The sequence below is a fragment of the Bos mutus genome, chromosome 29, assembly GCF_027580195.1.
Source record: "Bos mutus isolate GX-2022 chromosome 29, NWIPB_WYAK_1.1, whole genome shotgun sequence".
NCBI classification, from domain to species: Eukaryota; Metazoa; Chordata; class Mammalia; order Artiodactyla; family Bovidae; genus Bos; species Bos mutus.
Window position 1 is genome coordinate 36871955 of NC_091645.1, and position 22022 is coordinate 36893976.

The 22022-nt window shown below is 46.3% G+C and overlaps 1 protein-coding gene across 1 annotated transcript; it reads left to right on the top strand.

Moving 5' to 3' along the window:
* Positions 1-4674: 4674 nt before the first annotated feature.
* Positions 4675-13260, top strand: LOC102280764 (pregnancy-associated glycoprotein 1-like). The gene is given in 11 exon segments (XM_070365136.1): positions 4675-4727; positions 5802-5955; positions 6788-6827; positions 6830-6904; positions 6996-7114; positions 8729-8786; positions 8789-8927; positions 9706-9822; positions 11336-11480; positions 11565-11663; positions 13108-13260. Coding segments are annotated over 11 exon segments (1152 nt in total).
* The last annotated feature ends 8762 nt before the right edge of the window (positions 13261-22022 follow it).

The following is a 22022-nucleotide window of genomic DNA, read 5'->3' on the forward strand; positions in this document are numbered from 1 at the left end:
GAAATGGCAACCCACTCCAGTGTTGTTGCCTGAAGAATCCCAGGGACAGAGGAGCCTGGTGGGCTGCTGTCTATGGGGTCGCACAGAGTCGGACACGACTGGAGGGGTCGCACAGAGTCGGACACGACTGGAGCGACTTAGCAGCAGCAAGGAAGAGACTACAATCTCTGTAAAATTCTCTGTATTCTGACAATTTTCTAAATCCACTCCCCAAAGACACTGATGGAGGTAAACATTTAATCAAGATGTATGCATTTCTTATCAGATCTTACCAGATCAGTGGCCTCAAGGGGACAATTGGGGCAGATAAGAGCATATATATCTGGGAGCTCTTGTCACCACGGCAAGCTCAGAACCTTCTGTTCTGTGAGTACTTGAACCCAGGAAAAAAGCATGACGTGGCTTGGGCTCTTCCGTCTGGTGGCCCTCTCAGAGTGCGTAGTCATGTAAGTACAGGGACTGTAAGGGCATCATCTGTCTTTCTTGGATTTTTCTTGTTGTCCTCTCTTCTTCCATCTGTGAGGGTTAGAAGAGAAGGTAATCATTCCTGGCAGCCTTAAACTTCAACTTTCATTTATTGATAAGTACCTTGCCATGGGCACCTTGGGGCCCAAAGTTTTGGAACAGGCTTGCAGGGTTGCACATCTCTAGGGGTGCCAATCACATCATGACCTAAGTGAAAATGGCACTCCTTGGACTTGTTCAGTGCGCAACTTGTGCAACTGTTGGTGTGGTCCTGTTGCATTTCTCCTGCGTTTGCTTCTAGATCTTCTCTCAGCTCTCTTTCCACTTCTGTGTGTATGGGTCTGTGTCTTCATCACTGTATCTCTCTCTTTTACCTCTCCATCTCTTTGGCTATCTCGGTGCATGCAAAAGTGTCCCAGTTTCTTTTTTTCTTTTTCAATTTGGACTCTCTCTTGCTTCTCTAGCCTCTTAATTTCCCCAGTTTATTCCCTGTCTCCTGGCATCCTCTCTCACCCCCTTTTCTGCTTGAGCCCAGAAGAAAGATCAGTAGTACTATTTCTCTGCTCTTTTAGCTCTAACAAGCAGTGTGCCCTCAGCCAAGTCTCCAACTCCCTGCATTTCAAATTCCTTCCCTGTTTAAAGAGGATGATAGTCCCCTTCTACCTCCCTCCCAGAGCTTCATTGAGAAAGATACAGTGGGATGACCACAGCAATGGTAATGGCTGTCATTGCTGAGACTTCCTATATACCAAGTGCATTATATCCATCATCTCCCTCAATACCCAAGACATTCTATATGAGAGACACTGATTGTTACATTCCACCTTTTTACTGACAGGAAGATGGAGACTCCAAATGGTCCTATGGCTTATCCAAGATTACACAACAGAACCAGTATTCAGACCTAGGTCTTTGCATGGCATTCTAATAATAAGATGACCCTCATTAAAATGCTTAAAAAATGCCCAGTGCCATAACAACACCAGCTATGGCAGTCCTACTATAACACATATGGCTGATTAATGCCCTGTCATTGCTTCCTTTTCCCCATGCTTGTGGAAAGAATCCCTCTAATGAAGATGAAGACCATGCAAGAAACCCTCGGGGGTAAAAAAAAACTTTGGTGAAAAATTTCCCAGAGGAAGAAGCTTACAGCCTGTCCAAGAATTCTGCTCATGACCCAAGTGCAACTTTTCATCCCCTGAGAAACTACAAAGATGTGTGTGTTGGGAGGATGGTGCTCCACAGCGCCCCCGGGTGCTCTGGCCTTAGCACTGGGGTTCATTTGGAGGTGCCAGAGATGTTGCGGCTGGGGAACAGGGACCCCATTCCCTGTTGAGGACTCTCATCCTCAACTCTTGGTCTGTGGTGACTGGGCCAAGCAATGACCAGGTGGTAGATAAACATCATTTTCTGTGCCAAAGATGTCATTAGTTTGAGGGAGATTGTTCTTTCTGAACTAAGTGAGCCACTCAGTTACAGGTGAAGGGTGAGCCATCTCTCATCAAAAGATAAAGTATGAATCCCCAGGCAGAGCAAGTTCAGTCTCAAGATCCAAGAGTGATACTGGTAAAAAGTTACTGAGTCCCTATGGCATGTGAGGCGCCCCCCTCCCAAATCTAATAGTGTGGTTATTGCCAAAGGTCTAGTCTCTTCTTCAAGAATACACAGGCCATCCTGAGAGATGGGGAGAGGGTAAATACATGTCTAAATTAAGGGGCACCTGAGTGCTGTTGATCAGACATGGTCTGAGATTAGAGTCAGTGGACTGGGGTGACCTAGGAGAAGGAGGGGCTCACGCTGGACATAAAGGGGAGACTGGAGAGCTTCTCAGATGAAGACACCAGTCTGAGTAGAGGCTGTGAGGTTGGGTGCTTGGAAAGTGATTTCAGGAGACCTGGGAAATCCAGCAGGAGGCAGTACTCAAGGAATTGGGGGTGGGAAGAAGGTGGACAGGCATCCAGGTCTGCCCTAACCATCCCTTCCTGGCCCCTGTAGTTAGTCTACATCAGCACCATCGCCATTGGAACACCCCCTCAGGAGTTCAGGGTTATATTTGACACCGGGTCCTCTGACCTGTGGGTGCCCTCCATCCACTGCCAGTCTGAGCTGCTGCATCCCCCGCATCCTGTGCTTGCCCTCCCACCCTGCTCTCTGTCTTTGGCACCTGAAGCACAACCATCTCTTGTGTCTGCAGTGAATCATCTCTTCAGCCCTCACAAGTCCACCACCTTCAAGCTCCTGGACAAGCCCGTTGACCTCATCTATGCCTCCAGGAGGATAAAAGGAGTCCTTGGCTAAGACATCATTCAGGTAATGTGGAAACCAGAAGCTGCTGGCCCTGGGAGCAACTGCTGCTTACAAAACAGATGCAGATTTGTAGCTATTTCAGCTACAAATTCAAAAGTGGAGACTTGGCCAGCTAAAATATAATTTTGACATTGTAACACAGACAATAGTTCTTGCAAATTGCTTAATTCTTTCTCCAGTTTTGATTTCTCTTCAGTGACTCTTAATTTGGCTTCATGAACCTTATGGGATCAGCACCGCTTATTCTTGCCCTTTCTCAATTGGAATGACCTACAAAAGCTCAGTAACTTCTAAAGTTTTGGCCAGCTTTAATTTAGAGTCCCAATTCTTACACAATCCAGTGGATATGCCCCATTCAGTAGCTACTAAGAAGTAAGGCAAATCTTCCTGTTCAGAAATAAAAGGTTGATTAAAGAGTGGCATTTTTCATGGATTGGCTCATAGGGGCAAATGATGTTTTGCTGAAAGTTTTATTTCATTTTAGGTTCAAAGAATCTGATAACACAATAAACAACTCCTTACAAAGAATTTCAATTTCTAAAGATAATTATTTGACTTAATTTCAATAAACAGTCCTTAAAGAAAATAAATAGAAACAATAGAGAGAAGTAACAGCTTGTACGTCACCAACTTGGGCTGACAACCTGTCCAGAATTGAAGAGCCCTGGAAAGTTCCAGAAGAAGACAATGGTCCTAGGTGGTCCTTGGACATCACAGGTGGGACTACAGGTTGCAGTTTTGGGGCCCTCCGCTTATAATCCCAGGCTGCAAACTGATATCACCATCAATTTCCCTATAAAAGTGCAGCTCTAGTTTGGCTTTAATTTTTTACAGTGCATTTTCTTTCACCTTGTGAATTACAAGATTTTCCAGACCCTGGGGGATAGCCAGGCCTCAAGGGGCTCAGGAAATTCCAAGACTCACTCCCTCTTCTTATCTAAGGTGCTAGTTGCCATCACTGATAACAGTTGGTGTGCTTGCAGCAGGCATGTAGTCCAGGCCGAGTCCAGGGAAGGTCAGGACTTGATCAGAGGCCTGCTCTCCTAGTTCTGAAGCCTGAAGAAGACTGTCTCAATTTTCATTTCCCTAACACCATCACAGCTTCCCAAGTCGCAGTAGTGGTAAAGAACTCCTGCCAATGCAGGAGCCATGGTTTGATTCCTGGGTTGGGAAGGTCCTCTGGAGTAGATAATGGCAACCCACTCCAGTGTTCTTGCCTGGAGAATCCCATGGACGGAGGAGTCTGGCAGGCTATGGTCCATGGGATTGCAAAGAGTCAGACACGAAGAGCATCACATTTCTTCCAATATTAAAACTGCCTAGAACTTCAATGCAGTTTGATGTCAGTGGTGTGTCTGGTCTGTGCCATCTGTCCCACTACCTAAAGCCAGTCATGTCAGTGCACTGTGTTGTGTTGTGCAAGTCGTTTCAGTCCTATCCGACTCTGCCATTTGACCTCTTTTCCTCCTAGCAGTCTCCTCTCCAACTGAGGACAGCAATGCACATCTCATGAGGTGGCTAGGAAGACCCCACGAGATCACAAATGTCTAACGTGGTCCTTAACATTTACCTTTATCTCTTTATTAGCAGTGTTTTACCTACAAGTTGGGACGAGTCTCCCCACTCTTAGATTGTGCAGTTCAGTTTGGTTTTTCACCCAAGAACGAAGGAAGAGATTACAGTGGAATTTTCTGTATTATGAGAGTTTTCCAAGTCCACTCCTCACAGTCACCAATGGAGGCAAAGATTTTATCTAGAGGTTCATATTTCTCATCAGACTCATGGTGGCTTAAAGGAGAACATTGGAGCAGGTTAGCACATATATAGCTAGGTAATCTTCACCGTCAGTGCATGCTCAGAACTCAATCTGTCCTGAGCACTTCAGTGGAGGACAGAAGCATGAAGTGGCTTGGACTCCTCGGGCTGGTAGCCTTCTCAGAGTGCATGGTCATGTAAGTGAGGGGACTATAAGTGACATCGTCCCTTTTTTATTTTTGTTTATTCGCGTCCTCTTATTCTTCCACCTGTCAGGGTTAGAAGGAACGAAATCACTCCCTGACAGTCTAAAGTCAACTCTCACTTGTTGCTAAGTACTTTGCCACAGACTCTGTGAGGCCCTAGGCTCTCCAGGCAAACCTGTAGGATCACACAACTCCTGGGGTCCAGCCACGTCATGTCCTATGTAAAACTGCATTCCTTGAAGTTGTTCAGTGCACATCCTGTGCAACTGTAGGTGTGGTGTGAAGAAACAACGTTTCTCCTGTATGTGGTTCTAGGTCTCCTCTCTGGTCTCTCTTCATTTCTGTGTGAATGTGTCTGTCTTCAACTCTATCTCCCTATTTTATCTGTCTCTTTGGATGTCTCTGTGCATGCAGAACTCTCTTAGATTTTCTCCTTTTAAAAAACATTCTTCTTGGCTTCTCTTAACCTCCTTAATGTACTCCCCATCTCCTGGCCTCCTCTCTTCTGCTTGAGCCCAGAAGAAAGATCAGTAGTACTATTTCTGTGCTCTTTTAGCTCTAACAAGCAGTGTGACCTCAGCCAAGTCTCCAACTCCCTGCATTTCAAATTCCTCCCCTGTTTAAAGAGGATGATGAAGCCCTTCTACCTCCCTCCCCGAGCTTCCTTGAGAAGGATACAGTGGGATGACCACAGCAATGATACTGGCTGCCATTGCTGAGGCTTCCTGCATCTCAGGTGCATTATATCCATCATCTCTCTTAATATCCAAGCCATTCTGTGTAGGGGATGGTGTTGGTGGGGCTTTTTTTTCTTCCACCTTTTTACCAACGGGGAAATTGAGACTTCAGTGGTCATATGCCTTACCCAAGATTACGCAAAGAGCCTATGTTCAGACCTAGGTCTTTGCCATGGTCATTGCATGGCATCCTGATAATAAGGTGACACTCATAAAAATGCTTGGAAGATACACAGTGCTGTTCCAACATCAGGTATGACAGTCTTTATAACACAGACAGCTGACTGCTGCCCCTTCTTTGTTTTCTTTTCCTCATGGCCGGTGAAAGAATCCCTGTTACGCAAATGAAGACCATGCGAGAAACCCTAAGGGAAAGAAATTTGCTGACAAATTTCTCTGAGGAACACCCTTACAACCTGTCCCAGAAAGCTGCTAATGATCAAAACATAATTTATCATCATCCCTTGAGGAGCTATAAGGATGTGAGTGTGTTGGGAGGATGGTGCTCCACAGCGCCCCCTGGTGCCCTGGCTTTGCACTGGGGTTCAAGTGGAGATGCCAGTGGGGTTGTTGGGGTTGGGGCTCCTGCAGGAGGCAGAAACACAGGGGGACAGGGACCCATTCCCAGAGGAGAAGGCAGTCTCATCCTTAACTCTTGGTCTGTGGTGACTGGGCCCAGCAATGACCAGGGGGCAGATAAACATCCATTTCTGTGCCAAAGGTGTATCATTAGTTTGAGGGAGATTGTTCTTTCTGAACTAAGTGAGCCACTCAGTTACAGATGAAGGGTGAGCCATGCCAATCAAAAGATAAAGACAGCTTCAAATCAAGTATGAATCCCTAGGCAGAGCAAGTTCAGTCTCAGCAGATCCAAGAGTGATACTGGTAAAAAGTTACTGAGTCCCTATGGCATGTGAGGCGTCCCCCCTCCCAAATCTAATAGTGTGGTTATTGCCAAAGATCTAGTCTCTTCTTCAAGAATGCACAGGCCATCCTGAGAGATGGGGAGAGGGTAAATACATGTCTAAATAAAGGGCCACCTGAGTGCTGTTGATCAGACATGGTCTGAGATTAGAGTCAGTGGACTGGGGTGACCTAGGAGAAAGAGGGGCTCACGCTGGACATAGAGGGGAGACTGGAGAGCTTCTCAAATGAAGACACCAGTCTGAGTAGAGGCTGTGAGGTTGGGTGCTTGGAAAGTGATTTCAGGAGACCTGGGAAATCCAGCAGGAGGCAGTACTCGAGGAAATGGGGGTGGAAAGGGGTGGACAGGCATCCAGGTCTGCACTAACCATCCCTTCCCGGCCCCTGTAGTTAGTCTACGTTGGCAACATCGCCATTGGAACGCCCCCTCAGGGTTCAGGGTCATATTTGACACCGGGTCCTCTGACCTGTGGGTGCCCTCCATCCACTGCCAGTCTGAGCTGCTGTGTCCCCTCCCATCCCCCACATCCTGTGCTTGCCCTCCCACCCTGCTCTTCGTCTTTGGCACCTGAAGCACGATCATCTCTTGTGTCTGCAGTGACACACAGTCTCTTCAACCCTCGCACGTCCACCACCTTCAAGCTCCTGAACAACATCATCGACCTCATCTATGCCTCTGGGAGGATAAAAGGAGTCCTTGGCCAAGACATCATTCAGGTAATGTGGAAACCAGAAGCTGCTGGCCCTGGGAGCAACTGCTGCTTACAAAACAGATGCAGGAGAAGCTGGAGGTGTCTATCCTTCCGAAAGGCCCCTAATGGCTGTAGATCTGCCTGGAAGGACTCTGTCCTTGGGGAGACAATGCCCCTGCTGACATACAAACTCTTCGTGGCTAATGCAGGCAGGGGCTTGGGGTGTGGATTTGCAGCTTCTTTGCCTATGAAGAGCCGAAGGTTCATTATGGTGTGAGCTGAGAGAGATGGGGGAAAAGCACCTACTTTTATATTCTCAGACTGTGCTAGGCATTTTCATGGTAATATCTTGTTTAAAGTGAAAGTGTTAATGAAGGTCCCATACTCTGGTCACCTGCTGCAAAGAGCCAACTTATTGGAAAAGACCCTGATGCTGGGAAAGATTGAGGGCAAGAGAAGGGGGTGACAGAGAATAAGAGGTTGGATGGCATCTCTGAGTCAATGGACATCAGTTTGAGTAAACTCTGGGCAGTAGTGAAGGACATGGAAGCCTTGTGTGCTGCAGTTCCTGGGGTCGCAAAGAGTCAGACACGACTTAGCCACTGAACAATAAGAAACTTGTTTAATCCTAAAACAACCCTACACAGCAGGTACTATGATTAACTCATGATATAGATGAAGGAACTCAAGTGCAGAGAACAAAGGCCTTGTCAAAGTCACACATGTGCTAAGCAGGTGAGCTGGGCTGGCTAGTCAGGACTCAGGCAGGTGTGGGGTATTTGGGGTATCTTGGGTATTTATCCCAAGATAAAACTGCTTGGGACCCTGGGGGCAGCCCAGGGCTTCAGGTATCCAGACAGGGAAAGCAGGAGGTCACAGATGTGGGAGGGGCCTGATAAATGGGTTCTCACTCTCGAGGCTCTTTGAGAGTCTAATAAAAACTATGGTGTGCCTTCCCCAAAATGTCTGAGTATTCCACACTCTCCAATCCCGCCACACACGTGTGCACGTATATCCCCAAAAGTTAGTTTTCCAGGCAGAATTTTCAGAAGAACCCTGCCAGTGACATTGTATAATGGGCTTCTGTCTTCCGGGCAGATGCAGAATCCACAATGCACTGCAATGAATTCAGTCTGTTTCTGTCCTCAGATCATAGTAATATTGAAGAGAAAACTACCCTGCTTTCTACTCATTTTGTCCACAAGGGGGAACCATTCAGTCCTGTCCTGAGTCTCGGTTGCCCCACCTGTACAGAAGGCATAAGGCCAATCTGATTCACTCAGATGGTGTTTGCGGGAGAAGTAGGTGTTGTTAAAATCCACAGCCCACACAAATGAAACCCGAATCCCTCTCCCAGCTTGGTCTAACTGTTTGAGGCCAACACAGGGCACAGCCAGGCCTCAGGTCCTTTATGTGGGAACTCTCCTCTCCCAGGCTTCCCTTGTGACTCAGCTGGTAAAGAATCTGCCTGCAATGTGGGAGACCTGGGTTTCATCCCTGGGTTGGGGAGATCCCCTAGAGAAGGGAAAGGCTACCCACTCCAGGATTCTGGCCTGGAGAATTCCATGGACCATATAGTCCTTGGGGTCACAAAGAGTCAGACATGACTAAGCATCAAAGTTACTCTCTGCTCCCACAGATTGCGAACCTTCTCCACTTCAACCAGACCTTTGCCATGAGCCAGAAGCAATCCAAAAATTTTTTCAAAATGCACCTTTTGATGGCATCCTGGGTCTGGGCTTCCCCAGCCTCGCCATCCAAGGAACCACCCCACACTTTGACAACCTGAAGAAACTTGGACTTATTCCTTACCCTCTCTTTGCCTTCTACTTGAGCAGGTAAGTCTGAGATGACAAACACCCTCTCCAAATCAGCTGAAACATGCTTTTACTTGCATGAAAAATTATAGACCACTTGAGGGCAGTGGCTTGGTTTAGGGGGTAGGGGGAAGGGGGAGAGCAATGGAAGGTGTCAGGGTACAGGTTGGAGGACGGGCATCTGGATTTGCTGTGGATTTGATATGGAAAGAAGGAGAGGAATGGTGGGAATATTTCCTTTCTCACTAACATTGCACCAGGAGCCCGGGACCAGCTACACAGTTTGCTGGAGCCAATTGAAAATGGAAATACATGACCCCTTGCTCAACAAGTGTTAGGAATTTCAAGAGAGGATAATAGAGCTTGGGGCTTGCTGAGTGTGGGGCCTCATGGTCGGTGCAGGTCATAGGCCAGTGATGCCAACCCTGGGTGACCCTGAACCCATGCCCTTCGTGCCTTTGGGCCTGGAAGTTTTGAAAAATGAAAGGCAAGGCAAGGGGGATGCCAGACTCCTCTAGCACGGGGTCTTTTGAGGGGATCTCTGAGCACTCAGGTTGTGGGAGGGGACCAGGCCCTCTTCAGAAGGTTGGGTGGTCAGATCCAGGCCAGGCTTCAAACTTCTGTGGCACTAATTAGATGGTGACAGACCTGGGTCAGGTACTCAACCCCTCAGTTCCTCAATCTCCACATCTGTAAAATGGGGACCACGGTAGTGTCTCTGATGGTGGAGAAGCACAGCCCTCAGACAGTGCTGGCGTTACTCTCCTCCAAAGAGCCCCTCTCTCACTTCTCTCAGCAGCTGGAGGGAAAATGGCAGTGTGCTGATGTTTGGTGGGGTGGACCACTCCTACCATACAGGAAAGCTCAACTGGGTACCAGTATCCCGAACCCACTACTGGCAGATAACCATAGGCCGGTAAGCCTCACCCACCGAGGGCCAGTCCAGCAGCGCTCCCACGCGTGTGCACTGACACGCGTAGACACACACAGATTTAACACAGTTTCACACACAGACATGTCCAGCCACAAAGACACACATAGAAACACCCTCACAGGCACACATATAAACAGGCACAGGCACACAGATATACACACACGTGGCCAGACACGAGCACAGAGACACACAGGCACACACACAAAAAGACTTACACCACCCAACGGACCATAATCACCCTAGGCCTCCTGACCGGCCCTCTGGCCAGGGTCCTGAAAGGGTCCAGAGAGGCCTGTGCAGCTTGGGAAAGGCTGTACCCACCGTGCTGTGAGGCGGGCAGCATGGTTAGAGGACCTGACTGTGTGGTGAAAATAGGATCAGGGTGAATTTCACCAGCCTGAACAGGGTTGTCTTCAGATGACCAACTGTCCCGGGCTGCCCGGGATTGAGAAGGTTCTTAGAGCACAGAACTGCTAGTTTAAAAATAGGGAAAGTCCTGGACAAACAAGGAAAACTTGTTTCCATAGAGAGAAGCTACCTAGCAGTGGAGAGAGAGGTTGGCTGCAGTCTTGAGACCTAAGAGCATCTCTTACAAAGAGACACTCCCTCTATCTGTAGCTACCTACCTACTTTCTGGGGCACACAGTGGGGCAGGGCTTGTTTCAGAGAGAATCAGGGAGCTGGGATCCAGGAGTGGCCTGAGAACAAGGGGCAGTAATTGATGGGATTCTGTGTGATACCCTCAGACAAAAGCTTTCCTGTCCTTTGGAGCCCTCTGGGTTAGCTTGAGCATCCCCTGGCTGGGACCCTCAGTGTCTGAGCCGGATGAGGTGCTGGTGCTGGGAGACAACCTCTCCCAAAGCAGCTTGTGTCTCCCCCACCACCACTCTAAGAATCTGGGGCCCCAGGGAACCTCCATCTTCACCGTGTGGCTTGACCCATTGTTGACTGGTCAGACACCAGATATAAGTCTCTGAGTGTTCTTCATTCATTCACTCAACAAACGTACACTTGCGTCCCTTGTGTGCTGGGCACTTGGGGGAGGCACTGAGGATACAACTTGCCCTCACATCTATGAGGCAGACGCACATGAAATGAGTCACACACATATTGAATTGCCACTTTGGTACATGATAGACATGAGGAAGAGTCTACAGAGACTGAGCAAGACAGGAGCCTGATCTAGTCTAGGGTGAAGACTTTCCTGACAAAGTGACAATTAATCAGGAACCTGGAAGATGCGGAGAAATTCGCTAGACAAAAGGGTTGAGAGTCTTCTAGGAAGGGCAACCAACAGGTGCCAAGGCCCTGAGGCCTGAAAGAGACTGGTGCATTCAAGAACTGAAAGGAAGTCAAAGTAGGGGACATGACCAGAGCAAAGGAAAACAGTGAAGGGCAAGAGCTGAAGGGCTGTTCAGGAGATGGTCAGGGAGGGGCAGTCGTGGGGGAGACTTCAGAGTGACCGTGGTGTCCGCTTTGTCCCACTTTCTCTCAGCATCTCCATGAACGGGAAGCTAATTGCTTGTAAACGTGGCTGCCAGGCTATTATGGATACTGGGACTACATTCCTGCTTGGCCCAAGTAGACACATAGCCAAAATCCAGAGGCTTATCCGCATCAGGCCCTTTGGAAGTCTGCAGGTGAAGGGTCATGCTACAGGGTCGCTCCCAGGCTCCCCAAACAAGGATCAGCTGAGCTGACCTCTCTCCCTCTTTCTCTAACAGTACACAGTTCCATGTAATATCACCAGCACCCTGCCTCCTCTCATCTTCACCATCAAGGGCATCGACTACCCAGTGCCCGCTCAAGCCTACATTCATAAGGTGAGGGGCCAATCCTGAGGGCTAGTTCTCAAATCTGGGACTTGCAGGAACCCTTGGGCTGCTGGTGGGAAGAGGGCGCCCTCTGCAGGCCAAGTCAAACCATGGCAGATGCTGCTGTGCCCCTGTGGCTGGGCCAGTGCCTCCCACGAAACCAACCACTTGAGAGTGAAGGGCAGTCTGGGACATCCATCCTCCTGAAATAAATGTGGAGACACCACTCCGTGCTGGCCTGGTGGGAGTCACAAGGAGAAGCGAACACTAAGGTCCTCAGTTTCAGTTCAACCAGAGACCTCAGATGCATGAACATGGAAAGTCAGCTCTAGCAATCCCTGAAATATACCAAGTGACAAGAAGGATGGCTGGGGACAGTCCCAGTGTGCTGTGAGACCATAGGGGTTAAGAGTTTCCCTTCCCATCTTGAAAGTGTCCAGGTTGGAATGATATATTACATGGTAATCCTAGTCCTCAGGTCCCCTTGCTAAGCCCCAGCACCCCTTTGGTGAGTTGGGGTACTGACCCCTCTGTGGGGAGGTGGATTATTAAGGTGAGTAAAGGCTACATAGTGACTGCTCAGCCCCAGCACAGAGTGGAGGCTTCATGTCATCTCCCTGTGGGAGTTCAGAGCAGGCTGATGGGCTCAAAGAAGGCTTTGAGGAAGAAAGCTTCAGTAATTCTAAACCCTCAGCCTCATGGAGGAACGAGGAAGCCTGCTTGGGTTAAGGCAAATCTATACCGGATTCCATGCAAATGGCACCCCTGGGGCCTGTGCAAAGGGGCACCGGGGACAGATTAGGGGTGATGAGGGCTACAGACTCGGGGAGCATCATGGTAAGTCACCCAACCCAGCCTGGAGTGGCCAGGGAGGGTGAGGGTGTGTCCAAGAAGACTTCTTAGAGGGCCTGAGTGAAGTCTTAAAGACAAGGGTTGGGAGGATCAGGGAGAATAAAAGGCATTCTCTGCAGAGAAAAGAGTGAGCAGAGGTCAGAAGGAAAGGAACAGCAGAATGTGAGGGAACTTTGGGCCATTATTGTTCTTTTTTTAAAATTCATTGAAGCATTGTTCATTTACAATGTGTTAAATTCTGCTGTACAGCAAAGTGTCGGTTACACATATACGTATATGTATTTTTCATATTTTTTCCATTGTAGTTTATCATGGGATATTGAATATAGTTCCCTGTGCTATACAGCAGGACCCAATTATCCACCCTCCCTATATTAGTTTGCATTTGATAATCCCAGATGCCCAATTCTCCCCTCCCTCATCCCATAGGTCTTGGCCTTTCTTGTTCTCGGGTGAACCCCGACTCCTGCAGCTGCTGAGAAACCCACTTGATTCTTATCAAAGGAGGGATATGAATCTGAGAAGCTTCCAGCTCTCGATCTTGATTGGGGGAGGCAAGTAGGGGCTCAGACTGACTGGTGTGTATTTCCCTCTACCCCAGAGTTCTCAGGGCCTCTGCTACAGCACCTTTCAGAATGGCAAACAGCAAAAGAATGAGGCAGAGACCTGGGTCCTGGGTAACAGCTTCCTGAGGCTGTACTTCTCAGTTTATGATCGGGAAAAGTACAGGATTGGCCTGGCTCCTGCAGTGTAAATCCAGGCTGCTACAGGAATCAGTCAGGCTCACACCAAACACACACTCACTCACACGTAGGGCACTCTGGCCCAGGGATGCTGGTGAACTGTGCTTGGTGCTCTGCAAAGCCCTCGTCTCGGGAAAGAATGAAGGATTTTGGGATTTCCTTGATGACTCAGTGGTAAGGAATCCACTTGCCAATGTAGAAGACAGGGGTTTAATCCCTGATGTGAGAATTTCCCACATGCTGTGGAGCAACTGTGCCCCTGTGCCACAACCATTGAGTCTGTTCTGGGAGCCTGAGTCTGGGAGCCACAATCACTGCGCCCACATGCCACAGCTACTGAGGCCCGAAGGTGCTCTAATGCCTGCCCTGCAACAAGAGAAGCCACCACAGTGAGAAGTCCACACACTGCAGCTAGAGAGTAGCTCTTGCTAGCCACAATTAGAGAAAACAGAAGCCTGACAGCAAATACCCACCACAGTCAAAAATAAACTAAGTAAATAAAGAAAATTATTTTAAAAAGAAAGAATAAAGATTTCATCTCAAGGTGCTGATATGAATGGGGACCTCTCTTTGGGTCAGGGGGTGGCAGTGCATCATACCCAGACAGGGCCTAAAATCAAGTCTGAACCACAAGTGAGAGGAGCCCGACTCCAGCTGGATTTCAAGAAAGGGGAGATGTATTGGAAGGACACTGGGGATCCAGGATGCAGGAACCAGAGCAGATCCAAAGATCTGTGACTACTGTTGTTCAGTCACGAAGTCATGTCTCACTCTGTGCGATCCTATGAACTGCAGCACTCCAGGCTTCCCTGTCCACCACCCACTCCCGGAGTTTGCTCAAACTTATGTCCATCAAGTCAGTGATGCCATCCAACCATCTCATTCTCTGTCATCCCTTTCTCCTCCTGCCTTTAGTCTTTCCCAGCATCAGGGTCTTTTCTATTGAGTTAGCTCTGCACATTAGGTGGTCAGCTTCAGCATCAGTCCTTGCAATGAATATTCAGGACTGATTTCCCTTAGGATGGACTGGTTGGAACTCCTTACAGTCCAAGGGACTCTCAAGAGTCTTCTCCAACACCACAGTTTAAAAGTGTCAGTTGTTAGGCACTCAGCCTTCTTTATGGGCCAGCTCTCACATGCATACATGACTACTGGAAAAACCATACCTTTGACTATACAGACCTTTCTCAGTAAAGTGATGTCTCTGCTTTTTAATACACTGTCTAGGTTTGTCATAGCTATCCTTCCTAAGAGCAAGTGTCTTTTAATTTCATGGCTGCAGTCACCATCTGCAGTGATTTTGGAGCCCAGGAAAATAAAATCTGTCACTGCCTCCATTGTTTCCCCATCTATTTGCCATGAAGTGATGGGACCAGATGCCATGATCTTTGCTTTCTGAATGTTGAGTTTTAAGCCAGATTTTTCACTTTCCTCTTTCATTTTCATTAAGAGGCTTTTGTTCCTCTTCACTTTCTGCCATAAGGTGGTGTCATCTGCATATCTGAGGTTATTCATATTTCTTCCAGTAATCTTGATTTCAGCTTGTGTTTCTTCCAGCCCAGCGTTTCTCATGATGTACTCTGCATATAAGTTAAATAAGCAGGGTGACAATATACAGCCTTGATGTACTCCTTTCTCAATTTTGAACCAGTCCATTATTCCATGTTCAGTTCTAACTCTTGCTTCTTGACCTGCATACAGGTTTTTTAGGAGGCAGGTAAGGTGGTCTGGTATTCCTATCTCTTTAAGAATTTCCCAGTTTGTTGTGGTCCACACAGTCAAAGGCTTTAGTGTAGTTAATGAAGCATAAGATTTTCTGGAATTCTGTTGCTTTTTCAATGATCTAGTGGATGTTGGCAGTTTGATCTCTGGTTCCTCTGCCTTTTCTAAATCCAGCTTGAACATCTGGAAGTTCTTGTTTCATGTATTATTGAAGCTTAGCTTGGAGAATTTTGAGCATTACTTTGCTAGCGTGTGAGATGAGTGCGGTTGTGTGGTAGTCTGAACATTCTTTGGCATTGCCTTTCTTTGGGATTGGAGTGAAAACTGACCTTTTCCAGTCTTGTGGCCACTGCTGAGTTTTCCAAAGTTGCTGGTGTATTGAGTGCAACACTTTCACAGCAACATCTTTTAGGATTTGAACTAGCTCAGCTGGAATTCCATCATCTTCACTAGCTTTGTTTGTTTTGATGCTTCCTAAGGCCCATTTGACTTTATACTCCAGGATGTCTGGCTCTAGGTGAGTAATCACACCATCGCTGCCCATCTTGGCATCTCAGCTCTGGCTGACTTCTGACCCCTGCCCACTCCTCCTTCCCCTTTCCCTCATGTTCTCTCCAGCCTCAGGTGCGTGTGGTGGCATCAGCCAAGCAGTCAGTGTGTGCCTCTCTGCTGAGGGGGCCGTGGTAGCCGCTTCCTACCTGGACGACCTGGATGGGACAGGGGCCCAGGAGATGGTTCAGCTGCTGGGAAGGCCAGGGAGGGAGGAGGGGGCATCACAGAGCCCATGCTGCCTTTCAGGCTGACGTGTCTCAGGCAGGGGCCACTGGAGCAAGTGCAGGTGAAAGTGAGATGACTTACCCCTTTAAAGCCCTAATGTTGCCTCCACTGCCCTCAGCTCTACACGTTTTTTGGTGTGTAACCTCCCCCTTCCATAGGCCTGCTCTGCCTGCCATCTGTCATTGTGTCTTGTGCGGGATGAATTTCTGGTCCACGTGTCTGAGGATGACTGGGACAAAGTCATAGTTATTCTTTACCCATAGGGAAAGTCAAGTGGCCGATCCATTGGCTACCCACCAACTGTGCATATGGCATTTCATTAAATTTTCTTGTTTTATGACCTGATAAAACAGCATATAACTCAGCAAATTGGCTACTTTAAACTTCCCCAGTATTTTTCATCAATTTAATAGTGACCATATTATATGCCACTGCTTTTCAACAGCAAATGAATTCTATATATTTAGGTGATCCATCAGTATCACCATGCATGCTGTTTTTCTTGTGCTGTTAAAGAGACAAAGGGCTTTCCCCAATTACAGGTGACTCAGTTATCTCAGGGCAATTATCCTCTTTCTCAAGGCCTTTTGTAGGAATTTCAAGTTTTCTTCATGTAAGGTAGCAAACCCATGTGTCCCAGGTTTGGCTAGATCCTGAATATATCATATGATTTCCATTTTATTATGCTGGACTCCTAGGCTTGTCCAGTCCTGTGGCTTTAGGGGGAAACTTTGTATGCATCTCACAATTGTCACCTGTCTCAGTATTACAATGTGATCTATAGTCAATTGTTTCGTATCAGTCAAAGCCCAGTAACAAGCCAATAACTGTTTCCCAAAGGCAGCGTGAATTCTCCTCTGTGTGCTTGTGATCAGCTGTGGCCAACTCCTTGCCACCCTTTGGATCGTAGCCTTCTAGGCTCCTCTGTGCATGGGATTTTTTCAGGCAAGAATATGGGAGTGGGTTGCCATTTTCTCCTTGAGGGAATCTTCCTGACCCAGGAATCGAACTCACGTCTCATATATCTTCTATGTTGAAGGCAGACTTTTTTATTGCTTGCTGTAGTTCAGTCACTCAGTTATGTCCAACTCTTGGCGACCCTATAGACTGCAGCACACCAGGCTTCCCTGTCCTTCACCATCTCCCAGAGTTTGCTTAAACTCATGTCTATCGCGTAGTTGATGCCACCCAACCATCTCATCCTCTGTTATCCCCTTCTCCTCCTGCCTTCAATCTTTCCCAGAATCAGGGTCTTTCCAATGAGTCAGCTCTTTGCATCAGGGGGACATTGTATTGGAGCTTTAGCCTCAGCATCAGTCCTTCCAATGAATATTCAGGGTTGATTTCCTTTAGGATTGACTGGTTTGATCTCCTTGCTGTCTGAGGATTCTCAAGAGCCTTCTCCAACACCACAGTTCAAGAGTATTAATTGTTCAGTGCTCAGCCTTCTGTATGGTTAAACTCTCACATCCATACATGACTCTCACATCCATACATGACTCCCAGAAAAACTGTAGCTTTGACTATATGGACCTTTGTCAGCTAAGTGATGTCTCTGTTTTTTAATATGTTGTCTAGGTCCATCATAGCTTTTTTTCCAAGGAGGAAACGTCTTTTAATTTCATGGCTACAATCACCATCTGCAGTGATTTTGGAGCCCAAGAAAATAAAGTCTTTCACTGCTTCCATCCGCCCCCCACCCCCCACCTATTTACCGTGAAATGATGGGACTGGATGCTATCATTTTAGTTTTTTGAAAGTTGAGTTTAAGCCAGCTTTTTCTCTCTCCTCCTTCTCCCTCATCAAGAGGCTTTTTAGTTCCTCTTCACTTTCTGCCATAAGGGTGTCATCTGCATATCTGAGGTTATTGATATTTCTTCCAGCAATCTTGATTCCAGCTTGAATTTCAGCCACCCAGCATTTCACATGATGTATTCTGCATATAAATGAAATAAGCAGGGTGACAATATACAGTCTTAATGTACTCCTTTTTCAATTTGGAACCAGTCTGCTTTTCCATGTCCAGTTCTAACTGTTTTTTCTTGACTTGCATACAGATTTCTCAGGAGGCAGGTAAGGTGGTCTGATATTCCCATCACTTTAAGAATTTTCCACAGTTGTGTTCCACACAGGCAAAGGCTTTAGCATAGTCAATGAAGCAGAAGTAGATGTTTTTCTGGAATTCCCTTGCTTTCTCAACGATTTAGTGGATGTTGGCAATTTGATCTCTGGTTCCTTTGGCTTTCTAAATCCAGCTTGTACATCTGGAAGTTCTCGGTTCACGTAGTTTTGAAGGCTAGCTTGAAGGATTTTGAGCATTACTTTGCTAAGCCTGTGAAGAGTACAATTGTGTGGTTGATTGAACATTCTTTGGCATTGCCCTTCTTTGGGATTGGAATCTACCTGATAAAGAATTCCAAATAATGATAGTGAAAATGATCCAAAACCTTGAAATCAAAATGGAATCACAGATGAATAGCCTGGAGGCAAGGATTGAGAAGATGCAAGAAAGGTTTAACAAGGACCTAGAAGAAATAAAAAAGAGTCAATATATAATGAATAATGCAATAAATGAGATCAAAAACACTCTGGAGGCAACAAATAGTAGAATAACGGAGGCAGAAGATAGGATTAATGAAGCAGAAGATAGAATGGTAGAATTTAATGAATCAGAGAGGAAAAAAGAAAAATGAATTAAAAGAAATGAGGACAATCTCAGAGACCTCCAGGACAATATTAAACGCCACAACATTCGAATCATAGGGGTCCCAGAAGAAGAAGACAAAAAGAAAGACCATGAGAAAAGACTTGAGGAGATAATAGTTGAAAACTTCCCTAAAATGGGGAAGGAAATAATCACCCAAGTCCAAGAAACCCAGAGAGTCCCAAACAGGATAAACCCAAGGGGAAACACCCTAAGACACATATTAATCAAATTAACAAAGATTAAACACAAAGAACAAATATTAAAAGCAGCAAGGGAAAAACAACAAATAACACACAAGGGGATTCCCATAAGGATAACAGCTGATCTTTCAATGGAAACTCTTCAGGCCAGGAGGGAATGGCAAGACATACTTAAAGTGATGAAAGAAAACTGACCTTTTCCAGTCCTGTGGCCACTGCTGAGTTTTCCAAAGTTGCTGGCATATTGAGTGCAGCACTTTAAGAGCATCATCTTTTAGGATGTGTGCCACTGAGTCACCATAATAGTAAATTCTCCTGACCTCTGGAAAGGAAGCCCAAAGGCACTCTTTCCCTTGCAGTTATTGCCATAAGCTCCTATTAGCATACAATTCACTTATAGACAAATGTAATTCAGTGGCACCAGGTGGTACTGGCCACAAATCTAAATCAGGCTGTATTGCACTATTAGCAACATTGAAAGCCTATTCTTGATTGTCAGCGCAATAAATTCATACTTTTTTTTTTTTTCTGATTACTTTGCACAGTGGACCCAATATTTGGCTCAAGTGTGTAATATGCTCTTGCCAGAAACCAAATAGCCCTAAAAAATTTTGAGCCTCCTTTTTCTTTCTGGGATTTTAAAATTCCATTATCTTTTGTTTAACCTTAGGTAGAATCTTTCTATGTCCTTTAGCCCATTGTATTCCCAAATACTTTACCATTTGGACAGGTCCCTGATTTTTGGAGGGATTAATCTCCCATCACAAACATCCCAGTATCTCCCCTCAACTTCCACTTTGGCTACTGACAGATGGACTTTCTTTTTGTTTACCTTACTGAGGCATTTGTGATATTTAGCTTGTGCAAACTTTGCAGTGGCTTTTTCAGGTATCAGCTGGAAAGTGGAGACTTGGTTAGCTAAAATATAATTTCACTATTGTAACATGAAAAATCATCTTTGCAACTTGGTTAATTCTTTTTCCAGTTTTGACTTCTCTTCAAGCGATTGTAATTTGGATTCATGCATCTTCTGGGAGGCAGAGTGGAGAATCCAGCCTCTGCAAACCAATGAGGTACACTCTTGTTCTTTCTCAGTTGGCTGCTGCTGCTGCTGCTAAGTCGCTTCAGTCGTGTCCGACTCTGTGCGACCCCATAGAAGGCAGCCCACCAGGCTCCCCCGTCCCTGGGATTCTCCAGGCAAGAACACTGGAGTGGGTTGCCATTTCCTTCTCCAATGCGTGAAAGTGAAAAAATAAAGTGAAGTCGCTCAGTCGTATCCGACTCTTAGCGACCCCATGGACTGCAGCCTACCAGGCTCCTTCATCCATGAGATTTTCCAGGCAAGAGTACTGGAGTGGGGTGCCATTGCCTTCTTCATCTCAGTTGGCAGGATCTAACAAATATTCAATAAATTCTAAAGGTTCAGCCTGCATTAATTTGAGGTCCCAATTTTCAGACAATTCAGTGGATCTACCCCATTCAGTAGTTAACAAGCATTAAAGCAAGACTTCCCATCTGGGAATAACAACTTAATTAGTCTTAGCCTCTTTCTGTTTAAAGAGTGGCATTTGGTTTCATAAATCCTGATCACAGCACCAATTGCTGATTTCCCAAAAGTTTTCTTCCATTTTAGGTTGATAGAATCTAGTAACAAAAGAAATCAGTTGTTACACACAAATAAACAGTTTTAACTTGTTATAGAAAATTATTTGACTTGTTTTGGTATACAATCTTCAAAAGAAAAGAAATAGAAACAATAGAGAGAAGTAATAGCATGCACATCACCAAACTGGGCCAAAAACCTGATCCAGACCTGAATAGCACTTAGAAGGCTCAAATGACAGCAATCTGGGGTCCCAATGGGTAAAGGGTCTGAGCAGTGTGTCCACCCCATGAGTGAGATTTCAAATTGCAGTTTTTTGGGTTCCAGCTTATAATTTCAGCCCGCAAACTGATACTATCATCAGGTGGTATTGGATAATGCAACTCTGGTTTTCCTTCAACTTTTACAATGCTGTTTCACCTTGTGAGTCAAGGTTTTCCAGGCCCTGGGAGGCTGGCCAGGCCTCCAGGGGCCCAGAAAATTCCAGGAAATTTCTTCTCTTATATAAGGTGCTACTTGACATACTGGTAGCAATTTGTGTACCTGCAAGTAGGCATGTAATCCAGACCCAATTCAGGCAAAGTTAGATCTGTCAGAGGCAGCTCCTCTACTTCTGAAACCTAAACAAGACTACCTCCTCAATTTAACTTCCCTAACAGCATCACATTTCTTCCAGTATTGAAAATGTGCAATTATAATAGTGCTGTAGCCTAGATCTTTGATGCAGGTTGACATTATAGAGGCCCCTGATCTGTTCCATCTGTCCCACTACCTAAAGCCACTCAAATGTCAGTAGACTGCTCTTGAAGTCTTCACTTTAGTTTTTGAGGTCTTTTCCTCCTAGCCATCTCCTCTCCAATGGAGGACAGCAATGCACATCTTGTGGCATGTCTAGGGAGACCACATGAGATAAGGAATGTCTAGCATGGCCCCCACCATCTACTTTCATCATATTATTAGCTGTGTTTTCTCTCCAAGTTGGAAAGAGTCTCCCCATGCTTAGACAGGTTGTACAGTTCAGTTTGGCTTTCAGCCAATCCCCGAAGAAATGACTATAGTAGAATTCTCTGTATTATGAGAATTTTTCAAGTCTACTCCCCACAGATGCTGATGGAGGCAAAGATTTTATCCAGAGGACGTATTTCTCATCAGGCCATAGTGGCTTAAAAGAGAATATTAGAGCAGATTAGAGCATATATAACTAGGTAATCTTCAGCACCACTACAAGCTCAGAACTTGATCTTCCCTGAGTGCTTGGACCCAGGAAAGAACCATGAAGTGGCGGTGGCCCTCTCAGACTGCATAGTCATGTAAGTAAGGGGCTGTTAATTGGCATCATCTCTCCTTCTGGGACTTTTCTTGTTGTCCTTTTATTCTTTCACCCAGCAGGGTTAGAAGGACATGTAATCATTTCCTGACAGTCTTAAAGTTCAACTCTCCCTTATTGATAAGTCCTTTCCCATGGGCACTGTGGGGCCCAAGGGTCTTGGGGTAGAGCTGCATGTTTGCATATCTCTTGGGGTTCCAGTTACATCATGACTTCTATGAAAATGGAACTTCTTGGAATTGTTCAGTGCACAACGTGTGCAACTGTATGTTGTGTCCAGTGAAAAAGCATTTCTTTTGTTTTTGGTTCTAGGTCTTCTCTCCGCTCTCTCTTCACAGCTGTGTGTATGTATCTGTGTCTTCACTTCTGTATCTCTCTTTCATCCCTCCACATTTTGGATGTCTCTGTGCATGCAGAATGCTCAGAGGTTTTTTCCT